The 19,049-nt window shown below is 41.0% G+C and overlaps 1 protein-coding gene across 1 annotated transcript in view; it reads right to left on the bottom strand.

The window, feature by feature from the left end:
- LOC126195460 (neural-cadherin-like) overlaps positions 1 to 14,920 on the bottom strand; it is a 368,993-nt gene extending 354,073 nt beyond the window's left edge. Inside the window, exon 1 of the mRNA XM_049934087.1 lies at positions 14,704 to 14,920. Coding sequence (XP_049790044.1) covers positions 14,704 to 14,920 — 217 coding nt within the window. The remainder of the gene's footprint in view (positions 1 to 14,703) is intronic.
- Positions 14,921 to 19,049: the final 4,129 nt, after the last annotated feature.

Here is a 19,049-nt window from a genome sequence, read left to right as displayed (position 1 = left end):
CCAAAAACAATCACTCTTAAAATGAGTGTTTCAGGTAATTGTACTGGATATATCTACTGCACCCACACTTGATATTAAGCAAGCTACTCATAACATCTTTATAGCTTAATTATCGCATTCAATATTAATCGAGGCCAAAATGTTTAGCCGGATGGAAGCCTGTTTCTGATCTTCCTCTACCGTTTGTGATCTTATGTGACAGACTCATTTCTACACTAATGTCTATAGGAAAAAAACAATCTTTGACGTTTTATGGGTGATAGCTTCGATGAAATGAGGTGTGAAATATGGAACACACTTGACACCACCAAAATTACACTGACAATTCTTGTAAAAGTCTATAGCAGATTTGCCAGCTGTAGTGTCATGCTGCTGGTAAACTATTCAGAGTCAATGTCGTGGTCTACTAAACTCTTCTGTTCCTAAGGTTTCGTCCAGAAACGGACTGGAGATCTTCAGAGGCGTTGCTCCTCCGATAAATCTTGCTGACTGACGTGTAGGATATCTGAAAGCGACATATATACTGTAGAGAAAAGGCGTTGCCGAAGTTACACGTGATAAGCAGGGATGATCCTTGTCATAGATAAAACTTAATGGGCAGTTGATCTGCAGAAACGCTAAACAGTTTTTTATCTTTGACAAGGACCATCTCTGCTTATCATACGTAACTCCGGCCACACCCTTTTTCTGTGGCGTATATGTCGCTCTCAGACATCCGACCGTCAGTCGGCAAGACTCAAAGGAGAAGCAACGCCTCTCAAAGATGTCCAGCGCAGTTCTGGACGAAACGTTACGAACAGAAGAGTTTCGTGGAGCACGAAATGTACCCCGAAAAATTTACCAGCGGCACTGTCACCCGGTCTTCAAAGCCTTCATTTTATCACCTAGTACCATTCTTTCGACTGGACCCCACTGGAGCTTTCAAGCTGGCTTTGAGAGGTGAATATTTACTCTATTGATATCAGCTGAGAACTTCAACTAAATAAGCCCATACACAGGAATTACGTCTACGTTTTTTATAAGAGGACTCGCTCCACAGGACGACAAATTCGTCAAAACGAAATAAATCTATATTTCTATCAGACTAATGCAGTTTATGGTGCAATGTCCCAATTGCACGGTTGCGTATCTATCAACTTTCAGAGGCATCAAAAATTTGATTTTCAGTATTTTATTTAATTACTGACCGAATATAAAAATTTAAAAGGTTGTTATAATATACTCGTTAACATGTATAATATCATGGCAAAAGTTGATCACGGTAAGACAATTTTTACACCAAGAAACTATGCTTATGTTCCGGGACAGTGTACCTCAATGCGCGCAAATTACCCAGACTTTATTCATCCAGTATTAGAGAATGAGAGCACTTAGCGAATTCCAACAAAGGTCAGACACAATTTCAATCCTTTCGAAAGTTTTTCTTTCTGGCACCACCCATAAAATAGTCAGAAGAATAGGGTTTATCGCTAACTATATTTTCGCTGTTCTTGCAGTAAAACTTCTGCATAAGGTACGGCATTTTAATTTATTTACTTTACTGCTAACACAACACAGTTTGCACACAGTATCCGTATATACCACTGAATCTAATTGCAAAATCATATCACTGTATATCCAGGAGATATGACGTCATACGAACTGAGATGCATGAAAAAGTAGCTTTTGCTTAAAAGATAAAGTGTAAATTGTCCTGACTATACTCATCCAGTGTTTGACAATGAGGCCGCTCTGTTACATTTGACCAACTTCAAACATAATCAAACAGTTTCTAAACTGAAACTTCCTGGCAGATTAAAACTGTGTGCCCGACCGAGACTCGAACTCGGGACCTTTGCCTTTCGCGGGCAAGTGCTCTACCAACTGAGCTACCGAAGCACGACTCACGCCCGGTACTCACAGTTCCTGCAAGTTTCGCAAGAGAGCTTCTGTAAAGTTTGGAAGGTAGGAGACGAGATACTGGCAGAAGTAAAACTGTGAGTACCGGGCGTGAGTCGTGCTTCGGTAGCTCAGTTGGTAGAGCACTTGCCTGCGAAAGGCAAAGGTCCCGAGTTCGAGTCTCGGTCGGGCACACAGTTTTAATCTGCCAGGAAGTTTCATATCAGCGCACACTCCGCTGCAGAGTGAAAATCTCATTCTGGAAACATCCCCCAGGCTGTGGCTAAGCCATGTCTCCGCTATATCCTTTCTTTCAGGAGTGCTAGTTCTGCAAGTTTCGCAGGAGAGCTTCTGTAAAGTTTGGAAGGTAGGAGACGAGATACTGGCAGAAGTAAAACTGTGAGTACTGGGCGTGAGTCGTGCTTCGGTAGCTCAGTTGGTAGAGCACTTGTCCGCGAAAGGCAAAGGTCCCGAGTTCGAGTCTCGGTCAGGCACACAGTTTTAATCTGCCAGGAAGTTTCATATCAGCGCACACTCCGCTGCAGAGTGAAAATCTCATTCTGGAAACATCCCCCAGGCTGTGGCTAAGCCATGTCTCCGCTATATCCTTTCTATCCTTTCTTTCAGGAGTGCTAGTTCTGCAAGTTTCGCAGGGGAGCTTCTGTAAAGTTTGGAAGGTAGGAGACGAGATACTGGCAGAAGTAAAACTGTGAGTACTGGGCGTGAGTCGTGCTTCGGTAGCTCAGTTGGTAGAGCACTTGTCCGCGAAAGGCAAAGGTCCCGAGTTCGAGTCTCGGTCAGGCACACAGTTTTAATCTGCCAGGAAGTTTCATATCAGCGCACACACCGCTGCAGAGTGAAAATCTCATTCTGGAGTTTCTAAACTATCTTTCATCGACGTGCTTAACGACAAAAATTTAATCAGACGTTTGGAGTTGTTTTACGCACGGTAATTTGACTCTGTAAAGAATCTATGGTGGGGGGGTGGGGGTGGGGGGGGGTAACTGGCAGGAAGATATGTCATCGCTGGCGCAGCTTTTAGATGTGAGACACTCGTACAGTTGGACAACGGTGATGGACATTTTGATGACGAAATCAAAATACTTTAAGGGGTTTGCCAAATATCACGAAAATTTAAATCAAGACGATTAGACGAAGATTTGAACTGTGTCATTGTCTCTATCAATACTCTACTTAGCTTGATAATCACTAAAAATGGCGAATGAAACACGCCCGGAGAAAATTTTAAAAAGAAAGAACCAGTTAAAATACTAGATAAAACCTAGATAATGCTTCAGAATAAACTATAATGCTTTGATAATTAGTGCAATAAGCGTAGTCGAAGAGTCTCCAGATTCCTCGCTAAAATATATTTCACGAAGATTTACGTACATTCCACAGTTGTTCTAAATGTGGCATTTCAGGACTGAATAACTGAGCAATTTCGAAGCCAAGTTGCACTTTACGTTCCGACGCGCAACATTTTTCGCTGTTTGGATGCATTGTCGAGGTATTAAGGCGGATAACGTGTGCTGCGTGACTAGCAAAGAGGATTTTGTTAAACAAAAGCCTCTTCACAAAGCTGTTACCACGGCCATGATAATCTGACGAGTGGAAAAAGGGGCATTTTATATTTCCGCTGGATGGAGATTTTCTTGCGACAGGGCACCCGGAAATTACCTTATATTGATTGAGTCCTGCACCGCCACTGTGTAACTGCCATTTTGGCATTCTGTTTGCAACGCTCATTGATTTCGTTAGAAAAATGCGACATTTATATTTATTTATTGGTTTTCTCTGAGTTGTCAATACTTATACATACATGTTCAACCATTGCAGATTTTATGTACTTTCTTTCGGTTAACCGCCATACGATGGTTACGGCGCGTAATCCTTCGGCCACTGATAAAAACGTTAGGGCGATGGTGTTTAGACGATAAAAAGCTTATTGTCTATTGTACACTGTATCGACATATAAGTCCTGCGCCTTGTCGTCTCCTTACTGTTGTAAACGACATTTGTCATATTTATGTATTTGGTCGCTTGTTACGTACTGTTATTCTTATGGATCAGATGATAGTTAACCTAATTATTCATGTCCAATGTAATAAAAAACTTCCTTCTCCATTGGGTCAGGTTCACCTGACTGTGCACATGTTTTTACTATTTTAAGGCACTATATGCACTAAACCTGTTCGTTAAATTCGAATCTGAAATACGGCAATAGATACAGAGATGTGTTATACAATAAGTATTTAATGTCGTATCGATTTATCCAACAATCGATGTATATCATAGTACCTTTGCTCTAGTGGCTTCCCACGTGGACAGCATTGACTTTCACTGACTGTCACTACGAAAGTGAGCGCATGCGGTGTCTAGGAACGTACCAATAGCTTCAACGATAGTTAGTAGTGTATTCAGAAATGTAATGAACGGTCTAGCTTTCGGAATCATCATGTTCGATGCTTATACTCGCATATATTACGGCATATTGTCGGTATTCCCTGATTTCTTAACAGATATTCTGTCCTCCTGTCCCTTCTTCTTGTCAGTGTTGTCCATATATCCCTTTCCTCGCGGAATCTACGGAGAACCTCCTCATTACTTACTTTATCATACCACCTAATTTTCAACATTCTTCTGTAGCACTTCACCTCAAATGCTTCGATTATCTTCTGTTCCGATTTTGCCACAGTCCATGTTTCACCACTGTACAATGCTGTGCTCCAAACGTACATTTTCAGAAATATCTTCCTCAAATGAACTGTTATGTTTGATACTAGTAGACTTCTCTTTGCCAGAAATTCCCTTTTTGCCAGTGCTAGTTTGCCTTTCATGGCCTCCTTGGTCCGTCCGTCGTGAGTTATTTTGCAGCATAGGTAGCAAAATTCCTTAACTTTACCTACATCGTGATTACCAGTCCTGGTGTTAAGTTTCTCGCTGTTCTCATCTCCGATTTCCTCTCAATCCATGTTCTGTGCTCATTAGACTGTTCGTTCCAGTCAGCAGACCCTGTGATTATTCTTCACTTTCACTGAGGATAGCAATGTCTTACCATTCTGGAGGACGACGGTTCAATACCGCGTCAGGCCATCCTGATTTAGATTTTCCGTGATTTCCCTAAATCACTCCAGGCAAATGCCGGGATGGTTCCTCTGAAAGGGCACGGCCGACTTCCTTCCCCATCCTTCCCTAATCCGATGAGACCGATGACCACGCTGTCTGGTCTCCTTCCCCAAAACCAACCAACCAACTTACCATTCATATCTTTTCATCTTGAATTTTAATTCCACTCTTGACCTTCCTTTTGTTTTCGTTATTGCGTCTTCGCTGTGTAGATCGAACAGTAGGGACGAAAGATTACATCCCCGTCCTACACCCTTTTTAATCCGAGCACACTGTTCTTAGTCTTCCACTCTTACTATCTCCTCTTGGCTCCTGTACATATCGTGTATTAACTGCCTTTCCCTCTAGATTACCCCTCTTCTTTCCAGAATTTGAAACATTTTACACTGTTTGACACTGTCGAAAGCTCTTTTCAGGTCAACAAATCGTATGGAGGTCTGCTTGCTTCCATTGTCAACCGCAGCGTCAGAACTGCCTCTGGTGCCTTTACCTTCCCTAATGCCAACTGGACGTTATCCACAGACCGTTAATATTCTTTTCCATTCTTTCGTATATTATTCTTGTCAGCCACTTGGATGCATGAGTTGTTAAACTGACTGTGCGATAATTCTCGAACTTGTCAGATCTTGCAATTTTGGGAATTGTATGGATGATGCTTTTCCGAAAATCAGATGGTATATCGCCAGTCTCAAACATTCTACACACCACCTTGAACAGTCATTTTGTTTCCACTTTCCTCAATGATTTTAGACATTCTGATGGACTGTTATCTATCCCTTCTACCGCATTTGATCTTAAGTCTTAGAAAGCTCTTTTAAATTCTGATTCTATCTCTACTGCATCGACTTCTCTTTCTTCTTCTATCACGCCATCAAACAAAGCTTTCCCCTCATAGAGCCTTCGATACACTCTTTACAACTATCCGCTGTCTCTTCTGCATTTAACAGCGGAATTCCCTTTGCATTCTTAAAGCTACTACCTTCGCTTTTTTTTTTTTTCAAATTTCACCGATGGTTGTTTCGGCTTTTCTGTATAATGAGTCAGCCATTCCGACAATCATTTCTTTTTCGATTTCTTCGTATTTTTCATGCAACCATTTCGCGTTAGCTTCCCTGCACTTCCTATTTATTTCATTCCTAAGTGATGTGTATTTCTGTAATCCTGAATTTCCCTGAACATTTCTGTACTTCCTTCGATAAACAGATTCGATCAACGGATTCTAAAGCTTTTACTCGCCAAAGCGAACCGTAGGCCCGGCCGTAGCAGTGATTAAAATGATCAGGTGACTAGATACAGCCATGTTGCAATTCAAGGTGGCGCACGTTGTTACCTTGGAGTGCACGCATGGAAAGTGAGCAGGGAAGATACCTTTGTGGGCAGCAGTGACGATTTGCCGTTACAGCTTGAGTCAAAGGACTTTGAGGCTGGTAGAGTGCAGTGTGGACCGGGGGGAGGAACAGTGTTGGAGCATTCAGCTAATCATGCTAGACGAGGCTGTGCGCGTACGTGCAAGTCATTGTCAATCACAAACTTCTGCACTCGGCGAGTAACGTAGATAAATTTATTGACGAAGAGAAGGAGAAAGGAGCGGCAGTGCTGACGAAAAGTGTTATGGAGCGTGCAACAAAAGGGTTCGGTAGACCTAGTTATTTTTCTAGGACTATACCGCCACTTGACTATTTGACTGTATATTTCTGTACATTTCTTGTGTACAACCTATATTTCGGCTTTCACGCCATTATCGAGTGCAATGTTCTTATATCATTAACATCATATTGCTATGTACTTTGCAAGATGACATACACATAGTTCACCACATGTATTTTCCTGCCTCGGGCATGCATGTGTGTGACGTCCTTAGGTTAGTTAGGTTTATGTACTTCTAAGTCTAGGCCCCCCCCCACCCCCCATGAACCATGGACCTTGCCATTGGCGGGGAGGCTTGCGTCCCTCAGCGATACAGATGGCCGAACCGTAGGTGCAACCACAACGGAGGGGTATCTGTTGAGAGGCCAGACAAACATGTGGTTCCTGAAGAGGGGCAGCAGCCTTTTCAGTAGTTGCAGGGGCAACAGTCTGGATGATTGACTGATCTGGCCTTGTAACATTAACCAAAGCGGCCTTGCTGTGCTGGTACTGCGAACGGCTGAAAGCAAGGGGAAACTACAGCCGTAATTTTTCCCGAGGACATGCAGCTTTACTGTATGATTAAATGATGATGGCGTCCTCTTGGGTAAAATATTCCGGAGGTAAAATAGTCCCCCATTCGGATCTCCGGGCGGGGACTACTCAAGAGGACGTCGTTATCAGGAGAAAGAAAACTGGCGTTCTACGGATCGGAGCGTGGAATGTCAGATCCCTTAATCGGGCAGGTAGCTTAGAAAATTTAAAAAGGGAAATGGATAGGTTAAAGTTAGATATAGTGGGAATTAGTAAAGTTCGGTGGCAGGAGGAACAAGACTTTTGGTCAGGTGATTACAGGGTTATAGATACAAAATCAAATAGGGGTAATGCAGGAGTAGGTTTAATAATGAATAAAAAATAGCAGTGCGGGTTAGCTACTACAAACAGCATAGTGAACGCATTATTATGGCCAAGATAGACACAAAGCCCATGCCTACTACAGTAGTACAAGTTTATATGCCAACTAGCTCTGCAGATGATGAAGAAATAGATGAAATGTATGACGAGATAAAAGAAATTATTCACATAGTGAAGGGAGACGAAAATTTAATAGTCATGGGTGACTGGAATTCGTCAGTAAGTAAAGGGAGAGAAGGAAACATAGTAGGTGAATATGGATTGGGGGGAAGAAATGAAAGAGGAAGCCGCCTTGTAGAATTTTGCACAGAGCATAACTTAATCATAGCTAACACTTGGTTCAAGAATCATAAAAGAAGGTTGTATACCTGGAAGAATCCTGGAGATATTAAAAGGTATCAGATAGATTATATAATGGTAAGACAGAGATTTAGGAACCAGGATTTAAATTGTAAGACATTTCCAGGGGCAGATGTGGATTCTGACCACAATCTATTGGTTATGACTGCAGATTGAAACTGAAGAAACTGCAAAAAGGTGGGAATTTAAGGAGATGGGACCTGGATAAACTGAAAGAACCAGAGGTTGTAGAGAGTTTCAGGGAGAGCATAAGGGAACAATTGACAGGAATGGGGGAAAGAAATACAGTAGAAGAAGAATGGGTAGCTCTGAGGGATGAAGTAGTGAAGGCAGCAGACGATCAAGTAGGTAAAAAGACGAGGGCTAATAGAAACCCTTGGATAACAGAAGAAATATTGAATTTAATTGATGAAAGGAGAAAATATAAAAATGCAGTAAATGAAGCAGGCAAAAAGGAATACAAACGTCTCAAAAATGAGATCTCTTGTAGTAATGACAAAAATATTATTTATTTCAATTTCTATAATAATGTGTTACATCTCCAGTCACTTGGACTTTAGCACATCTTCCAGCACCTTTCATCCATATACACACACTCTCTTGTTCACTTATTTTACGATGATTTCTTGTTCTTAAATAAAATGACTGGTTAGATACAAAGTATGACAGTCCCAAATCTCTATTATACACTTCTCCAACATGAAAAGTACGGTAAGCAATAACATCTCTTGCATTAAATGCTTCCAAACCAGTAACATTTTTCACTTTATTACCATCAAAACGAACAACAGCAACTGTAATCCAACCATTGCCAGCTTGAGCTGAGTCTAATTGCGTAAGTGTAAAATTAATAGTACACCCACAAAACACTGATGGACCTTGCAAAATAACTTGTGATCCTTTGTTAGCAACTCTCACTTCCAGATCTTCTATGGCCTTGTAAACAGTTTGACGCGCACGTCGATATCTTCTGCTGTAGCGAGGCATCTCAGAACATGCTACCAGTAAGTAGACTCATATTAAGCATGGGGTTGCAGGGGTTTTTACCCCTGGGGAGGTGGGTGGGAGTTACAGCACATTTTGTGATCAGATAATATGAAGAGACTTCACTGCTACAGCATGAGTGACTCCCGCGGCCGCGCGCGTGGTCTAGAGATCCTACCACGCGCGTACGGGATTCGACACAGCAAGTTCAAATTGCTTAAAAACATTGAACATGGAGGTACGCTGCTGTAACCATTTGCCATAGAGTGAGAACAGTTCATTTTCTTTCATTTGAGACCATTTTCATAAAATTCACATAAGTAAATAATAATTTATCATGCAAATACTGCATGACTGTACTTGTGAGACACACGTGTACGGGATTCGCATCAAAAAAAAAAAAAATTCAAAAAAATTTAAAACCATTGTTCTCACGCGTACGGGATTCGCCGCAGCCGTCGCCGCCGTTGCTCAAGGTCACGAGCTTCGCGTGTATATAAGTAGTTACAGTCAAAGCCGACGTCAGTCGGCGAGCAGCTGCGCGTGCAACAGCATGTTTTGAGATGCCTCGCTACAGCAGAAGATATCGACGTGCGCGTCAAACTGTTTACAAGGCCATAGAAGATCTGGAAGTGAGAGTTGCTAACAAAGGATCACAAGTTATTTTGCAAGGTCCATCAGTGTTTTGTGGGTGTACTATTAATTTTACACTTACGCAATTAGACTCAGCTCAAGCTGGCAATGGTTGGATTACAGTTGCTGTTGTTCGTTATGATGGTAATAAAGTGAAAACTGTTACTGGTTTGGAAGCATTCAATGCAAGAGATGTAATATGTTATCGTACTTTTCATGTGGGAGAAGTGTATAATAAAGATTTGGGATTGTCATACTTTGTATCTAACCAGTCATTTTATTTAAGAACAAGAAATCATCGTAAAATAAGTGAACAAGAGGGTGTTTGTATTTGGATGAAAGGTGCAGGAAGATGTGCTAAAGTTCAAGTGACTGGAGATGTAACACATTATTATAGAAATTGAAATAAATAATTTTATTTTCATTATTTATGTCTTTTATTTCAAAACCAAATTTAATAATAATTTTCATTTGTTGAGTTTGTGACCATGGAGGTACGCTCCTGTAAACGGGGGCCATAGAGTTGGAACAATGTGATGCAATATACGCAGAGCTGTGACGCATAACGAGGCATCTGGCTCTGGCGGCTTGCCAAGGCTGTATCCCGTCCGCGCGCAGTAAGTAAAGGGAGAGAAGGAAACATAGTAGGTGAATATGGATTGGGGGGAAGAAATGAAAGAGGAAGCCGCCTTGTAGAATTTTGCACAGAGCATAACTTAATCATAGCTAACACTTGGTTCAAGAATCATAAAAGAAGGTTGTATACCTGGAAGAATCCTGGAGATATTAAAAGGTATCAGATAGATTATATAATGGTAAGACAGAGATTTAGGAACCAGGATTTAAATTGTAAGACATTTCCAGGGGCAGATGTGGATTCTGACCACAATCTATTGGTTATGACTGCAGATTGAAACTGAAGAAACTGCAAAAAGGTGGGAATTTAAGGAGATGGGACCTGGATAAACTGAAAGAACCAGAGGTTGTAGAGAGTTTCAGGGAGAGCATAAGGGAACAATTGACAGGAATGGGGGAAAGAAATACAGTAGAAGAAGAATGGGTAGCTCTGAGGGATGAAGTAGTGAAGGCAGCAGACGATCAAGTAGGTAAAAAGACGAGGGCTAATAGAAACCCTTGGATAACAGAAGAAATATTGAATTTAATTGATGAAAGGAGAAAATATAAAAATGCAGTAAATGAAGCAGGCAAAAAGGAATACAAACGTCTCAAAAATGAGATCCACAGGAAGTGCAAAATGGCTAAGCAGGGATGGCTAGAGGACAAATGTAAGGATGTAGAGGTTTATCTCACTAGGGGTACGATAGATACTGCCTACAGGAAAATTAAAGAGACCTTTGGAGAGAAGAGAACCACTTGTATGAATATCAAGAGCTCAGATGGCAACCCAGTTCTAAGCAAAGAAGGGAACGCAGAAAGGTGGAATGAGCACATAGAGGGTCTATAGAAGGCCGATGTTCTTGAGGACAATATTATGGAAACGGAAGAGGATGTAGCTGAAGTTGAAACAAGGCCCCGGGAGTAGACAACATTCCATTAGAACTACTGACAGCCTTGGGAGAGCCAGCCCTGACAAAACTCTACCATCTGGTGAGTAAGATGTTTGAGACAGGTGAAATACCCTCAGACTTCAAGAAGAATATGATAATTTCAATCCCAAAGAAAGCAGGTGCTGACAGATGTGAAAATTACCGAACAATCAGTGTAATAAGTCACGGATGCAAAATACTAACGCGAATTCTTTACAGACGAATGGAGAAAGTGGTAGAAGCCGACCTCAGGGAAGATCGGTTTGGGTTCCGTAGAAATATTGGAACACATGAGGCAATACTGACCCCATGTCTTATCTTAGAAGCTAGATTAAGGAAAGGCAAACCTACGTTTATAGCATTTGTAGACTTAGAGAAAGCTTTTGACAATGTTAACTGGAGTACTCTCTTTCAAATTCTAAAGGTGGCAGGGGTAAAATACAGGGAGCGAAAGGCTATTTACAATTTGTACAGAAACCAGATGGCAGTTATAAAGTAGAGGGACATGAAAGGGAACCAGGGGTTGGGAAGGGAGTGAGACAGGGTTGTAACCTGTCCCCGATGTTATTCAATCTGTATATTGAGCAAGCAGTGAAGGAAACAAAAGAAAAATTCGGAGTAGATATTTAAATCCATGGAGAAGAAATAAAAACTTTGAGGTTCGACGATGACATTGTAATTCTGTCAGAGACAGCAAAGGACTTGGAAGAGCAGTTGAACGGAATGGACAGTGTCTTGAAAGGAGGATATAAGATGAACATCAACAAAAGCAAAACGAGGATAATGGAATGTAGTCAAATTAAATCGGGTGATGCTGAGGGGATTAGATTAGGAAATGAGACACTTAAAGTAGTAAAGGAGTTTTGCTATTTGGGGAGTAAAATAACTGATGATGGTCGAAGTAGAGAGGATATAAAATGTAGACTGGCAATGGCAAGGAAATCGTTTCTGAAGAAGAGAAATTTGTTAACATCGAGTATAGATGTAAGTGTCAGGAAGTTGTTTCTGAAAGTATTTGTATGGAGTGTAGCCATGTATGAAAGTGAAACATGTACAATAACTAGTTTGGACAAGAAGAGAATAGAAGCTTTCGAAATGTGGTGCTACAGAAGAATGCTGAAGATAAGGTGGGTAGATCACGTAACTAATGAGGAGGTATTGAATAGGATTGGGGAGAAGAGAAGTTTGTGGCACAACTTGACTAGAAGAAGGGATCGGTTGGTAGGACATGTTTTGAGGCATCAAGGGATCACAAATTTAGCATTGGAGGGCAGCGTGGAGGGTAAAAATCGTAGAGGGAGACCAAGAGATGAATACGCTAAGCAGATTCAGAAGGATGTAGGTTGCAGTAGGTACTGGGAGATGAAGAAGCTTGCACAGGATAGAGTAGCATGGAGAGCTGCATCAAACGAGTCTCAGGACTGAAGACCGCCACAACAACAACAAGTCTAGGGGACTTATGACCTCAGATGTTGAGTCCCGTAGTACTTAGAGCCATTTGAACCACATGTATGCCATCCTGCACTGTAGACAGCAAAATGATGTTAACAGTCTAAGAACATTGTACACGGTAATGGCCTGAAAGCCGAAATCTGGATTGTACAGAGGAAATGTATAGAAATATACAGTTACATGGCAGTGTATTCCTTCCAAAAATACTGTATGACTGCGGCTCAGCGCCATCGAACACTTTTTCCCAAGTCAGTGGTGTGTAAATTACGGCGGGAGAAATATGATGTGTCGGATATGAATTCAAGTATTTACGTAAAGCAGAAAAAGTAGTGTAAGAAGAACGAAAAGAGTAAAAGTGCACAAGATGAAATTCTCATTGACTAAAATCACTTGTTACTGGGCAGCAGTTTCTGTTGTATTATGAACAATACAAAGGAATACCAGCTTTGCAAAGGGTTCACAGTGTTTGTCGCTTAGAACTGGACGTCAAGGCTAGCAAGAAAGCCGAAAAAAATTGGTCTGCGGGACCTGATTGTTGTCCTGAATTATTTCAGTATTAAAATAGTATTAGTTGCGAAATTATTTAATACAAACGACGCGTTTCACCCTGCTGTTGCATCATTGGTGTGTGTAACTGTAGCTGGATATGTACCCACCCGTCATCAAGCCACATAAAATCGGAACAGTAACTGGATATGTAATACATCTGTCATAAAAACATATATAAAGTGCAACGTGGACCTTGAGCACACCTGCTGACTGCATTCATGGAAGGTTTTGATCCCGTTGTAAGACGTGTATATTTCTATTGTGTATTGTCAAACCACAATTTATGAAAGATGTTTATATTTTATTAATAGGATTAAGTAGGAATAACTAATATTTGTCATGTTGGAAATAATTGTGGTAGCAGGGAATGTCTGCACCAAAGTATTGTTGATATAATTTTAAAAAGGGCGGGAGAAACCGCGTACGGACACATTTTAAGAAAAGAGCGGGAAAGACCGCGCATCGATACATTTTGTAATGGTAGCAGGGATTGTCTGCGCCAGAAAGCATTGTTGGCAGGAGAAACGGCACTGTAGCGTTCGTAGGAAGTCAGTAGCAAGCGAGAAGCGAAGCGAGTCGGTAGCAGGTCTGAAGCGAGAGGTTCAGAGGAGCGGTGTGACTGCCAGCCAGTAGCTATGATTTACAAGAGATTATAAACGGATGTACAGAGACATCAGCTAACTATTATCATAAGAGGAACTAATATTATTGAATTATTTTCTTTGCGAAACTCAAGACTCCTGAAGGTATGTTTGCGCAATGCTAGTTGTAAGATTATTGTAAAAAGTAAGTCCCATTTGAACGTTTGTAAAATCACTTCATTACCAGCAGTAAATATTCGAAGAATGTTTTCAGAATATAATTAATTTCTGCCAGCAATATTGCATTACTGATTATAATCCATCCCAAAAACCATCAACGTAAAAAATTTGCAAAATTTTATTGTTGTCAAGAAAAAGTTTAACAATGAATTACGTAACTTCAGTCAAATTAATTAAAGAATAACGTCAGCTTTGCTATTAAAGAATAACGTCACCTTTGGTAATAAATACAGCCACTTATTATGAAAGCCCACCAGCAGCTAATAGAGTATAGTAAACCAGAGTAAGTATATTCATGTCGCAGTACTATGTAGCAGTCAGATGGCGATCCAGTAGCAGTAAAAAAGGTAAGGAACAGTTTTGGGTTATTGCAGGTAACGACTGAGGGCCACGACGACGACAAATTCTATGTTTCGTCGAAATAATCAGAAAATCACTTTTAATATGCAGCATTTAAATTTGTATACGAAGATTGAGAAGGAGAATAAATTTCAAAGTGAAGATTTCATTTGTTATAATTAAGCAAGAGATAGAAATCCTAAGGATAGGTTTCATAGGTTATTGTAAAAGGGGAGGTTGCGTAACAAAAGAGATATAGAGGAGACGGGAAGATTTCACCGTTAGATGCAAAATTCTTTTTCCACCGAAATATGTACCTAGTAATCGCCATCTCTCTTTCCTGCGCAATCGGCATTCGTAAATTCTTCCCCGGGCTACCAAATTTTTCATGCTGTTGCCCCACCGTTCAGTCAGAAAATTTCGTGTTTAATTAGTGCCTAGTGGTTATTGCTGAGCACGTTAACTAGTACCTGCGGTGCCCCACCTCGGCCCGTTCTTGGCCACTATATTAACAGTGGGTGAGGACGGGCAAGCCGCCGTGTTCCTGTAATGCGGGTCTGCAGGCAGCAGCCGCCTCTGGGTCTGGCGAGAGCGGTGTTTATGTGTCTGGCGGGTCGCAGCCAGCGGCCGGTCCTGCCGTAGCGCGAGCCGTAAACAACGCGAGCCGTACATTATCTGGGCCGCCATGAATATGCATTTACGAGCGCCAGTGCCACAGAAGGTGTGTTCACTGCGATTAACACCTACACCACTCACATACATATGATACGCTGGAGTAATCATTTAGCTAAAAAAAAAAAAAAGAAAAAAAAGTGTTCCGGCTTCACAAAGCGGATTCTGAGAAAGTTCAGACACACAACCTACTGGTTTGATTGGATCTTCAGTTCGTCTTCATCTATATATAATTGCTTTTCTATATACAATCGCTGCACAAAATGTCCCTCGCTGTCAGTATTCTGTGTTATAATCTATCTAAAAGTGGCAGCGGTAAAATAAAGGGAGCAAAAGGCTATTTATAATTTGTACAGAAACAAGAGGGCAATTATAAGAGTCAAGGGGGCACGAAAGGGAAGCAGTGGTTGAGAAGGGAGACAGGGTTGTAGCCTATCCCCGATGTTATTCAATCTCTATATTGAGCAAGCAGCAAAGGAAACAAAAGAAAAATTTGTAGTAGGAATTAAAGTCCAGGGAGAAGAAATAAAAACTCTGAGGTTTGCTCATGACAGCAAAGGACTTGGAAGAGCGGTTGAACGAAATGGACAGTATCTTGAAAAGAGGATATAAGATGAACGTCAACAAAAGCAAATTGAGGATAATCGAATGTAGTCGAATTAAATCAGGTGACGCTGACGGAAGTAGATTAGCAGTAGATGAGTTTTGCTATTTGGGGAGAAAATAACTGATGATGGTCGAAGTAGAAAGGATATAAAATGTAGACTGGCAATGAGAAGCCGGCCGGGGTGGCCGAGCGGTTCTAGGTGCTACAGTCTGGAACCGCGCGACCGCTACGGTCGCTGGTTCGAATCCTGCCTCGGGCATGGATGTGTGTGATGTCCTTAGGTTAGTTAGGTTTAAGTAGTTCTAAGCTCTAGGGGACTGATGACCTCAGAAGTTAAGTCCCATAGTGCTCAGAGCCAGAGCACTGACAAGGAAAGCGTTTCTTAAGAAGAGAAATTGTTAACATCAAGTACAGATTTAAGTGTAAGAAAGTCTTCTGAAAGTATTTGTATGGAGTGTAGCCATGTATCGAAGTGAAACTTGGACGATAAATGGTTTCACAAAGAAGAGAATAGATGCATTGGAAATGTGATGCTACAGAAGAGTGCTGAATATTAGATAGGTAGATGACGTTACTAATGAGGAGGTACTGAATAGAATTGGGGAGAAGAGAAATTTGTGGTGCAAATCGGGGTCGACTGGCAGGATACATTCTGAAACATCAAGGGATCGTCAATTTAGTATTGGAGGGAAACGTTTAGGGTAAAAATCGTAGAGGGAAACCAAGAGATGAATACAGTAAGCAGATTCAGAGGGATGTCGGTTGCAGCAGTTACTCCCAAATTGGAAATTTGTAGTAAGTTCTATGGGACCAAATTCCTGAGGTCATCGGCCGCTAAGCTTACATACTACTTAATCTAACTTAAGCTAACTTACGCGAAGGACAACACACAGACGAATGCCCGAGGGAGGACTCGAACCTCCGACGGTGGGAGCCGAGCAAACAGTGACAAGGCGCCTCAGACCACGCGGCTACACCGCACAGCTGTTACTCAGAGATGAAGGGACTTGCATGGGATAGAGCAGCATGGAGAACTGCATCAAACCAGTCTTCGGACTGAAGGCCACAACAACAGCAACAATCTACGACTTCGAACAGAAGTTATCTTTCTTGACAATTCCTCCTTTGTCTTCAAAAATGTTCCCCTCCACCAAACTTATTTTTCTCTACCAAATACGTTCCATTTGTAAAAACTTTACCACTATCGTAGTTTTTACTAAGGGAAAACGTCAGTAGTATGTATCTAGATATAAATGTCAATGTGAATAAGGTATTGTGTATGTACCGGATAGTATCAGTTAATGTTATAAAAGTGTTATATTTTGCTTTAAATGTTACTATTAATCTCTGAATATGTCAAAATGTAGTAACTAAGATATATTTTTTGGCAATTACGGAGGCTTTTTCTACTGCTTTTTCTGTTTATATCCGTGTATAACCATTTTAAATACATGGAATCTAGTTCGTTGATTTCTTTTCGCAGATAGATCTGAAGATGTGTTGTGAATGCCTATTTTTAGTCATCTTGTATAAATTAAAAAAAATATTATTCTTATTTTTCTTAGTGTTTCTGTTATTTTTTGTATATTTTGATTTATTTAATCATTGCATCTTAATTTCCAAGAATATTAGCTTCTTATTGGACCTCGTGGTTCTCCCCTATAATATTTGTAGTTTTTCTAAATTGTAGTTCAGTGATCGGCATTCAGTTATGTTTAGCCATACTGGCTTCACTACCGCGTGGTAATGCTTTATTTGGCGTTCTTGGTACCACTTTTTATTGTAAATATTTTCTGTTATTCCTGGTGTCATTTCCATTTTATGTATACTTTTATACAAGGCAAAATTTTCCTAACATTTCCTTGAATTTTGTTTCCTAGAAACTTCTGAAGTTTTTCGTTTAACCAAATTCTATCTGTAAAAATTCTACTGTATTTTGTGTTAGTGATAAATTTGGTTTTCTGTGCAGAGATGGTTGCACCTGCTCTGCTGGTTATCTGTTCCGTGATAAGGACTTTCATTTCTACAAGTGCTAGCCACGACTGCGTGGTAATTAATGTTTGTACCAAAATTTTGCATAAAAAAGCTGCAACGTGACCTTATGGACAGGTGAAGGCATAAGGAGACGGCGGGGTGTGTGAGTGTGTGCGTGTGTGTGAGGGGGGGGGGAGGTGGGGGGAAGGACGATTAGTCGAACGGTGGTATGAGAGGGGCAATAGTTGGGCCAAGAAAGTAAGAGTAGAATTCAACGACCTGTCGACGGCGATGTCGTTAGAAAGGTAGCTGAAAGGAGAAAGTAAGAGTGCGGCGCGGCACGTTTCTTTTTACCACCCTGCCAGTGTCCAGCACTGTTCATTTGTCTCGCTAAAAGGTGTAGTAGAAAACACTAGACCACTACTGTCTACTGCAGGCCGCAACATACATAGAATTGTCCGATAAACGGGATGTAGCCAGCCACCGAAATAAAAGTTTTAACTCGGCAATGTAAATTTTCAGGTGTATTTTTACGATAAAGATTACAGTTAATACTGACAAGTCCGTACTAAGTGGAAACACAATGTAAAGTTCCCACGCACACCACAATCACACACGTAGCCAGTTTATGGTATTTACACCCGTTACCGAAGTTAATAGAAATGGTTCAAATGGCTCTGAGCACTATGGGACTCAACTGCTGTGGTCATCAGTCCCTTAGGACTTAGAACTACTTAAACCTAACTAACCTAAGGACATCACACACATCCATGCCCGAGGCAGGATTCGAACCTGCGACCGTAGCAGTCGCACGGTTCAGGACTGCGCGCCTAGAACCGCGAGACCAGTTAATAGAGTTCACTGGATCGTTTACTTATGAAAATGCTCGCTCAAATGTTGTGCCCTCTGCTCTACACGTAATACCTGTTCCAGTCTTGGATCGCACAACACGCCACGCGGTTTTGACTAACAGTCAAAAGCAATAATTTTGATATTCCGTCCGAAATTCCACACGACTTCCACTATACCGTCCACTTACATACGCTTTGTGCTACTTCGCGAACTCGTAATTAGCATTTTTTCGCGATTTTATAGTACTTTAGTCGGAGCTGCTTTCAATGAGATGTTACTAGTTCGAACCCTCAGCCCCGACTGACTTAGATCACAGCAAAGGCTTTGTTCCCAGCATAGATTGACGCGAGCCTGCATTTGTCTGATTGGCTGATACCACAAACAGCAAATCAGGTTGCAGTATTATCCCGCGCTAACCCGCGCTTTACTTCAATGACCAATCATAGTAAAACATTTCTTTCTATGGCAATTGCTAAATAAATAAATTTAGAAAAGTATCAAATATGAAATTACTCCTTCCGAAATTACCGATTAATTTGTGTTCTACTCACGATTTATTAGTACCATAAACTGACTGTACATTTAATTATAGTAAATCCCCTGTATAGTTTAATTGGTACTTCGTGAATAAACAAAACAATTTTCATTTACTTCTGTTCTTCTTCACTCATACAACACTCACACTGCTAATTACTACACACATAAAACAAT

Source organism: Schistocerca nitens, chromosome 7 (genome assembly GCF_023898315.1).
Source record: "Schistocerca nitens isolate TAMUIC-IGC-003100 chromosome 7, iqSchNite1.1, whole genome shotgun sequence".
Taxonomy (NCBI): domain Eukaryota; kingdom Metazoa; phylum Arthropoda; class Insecta; order Orthoptera; family Acrididae; genus Schistocerca; species Schistocerca nitens.
This window is presented reverse-complemented; position numbering and strand designations above follow the sequence as displayed.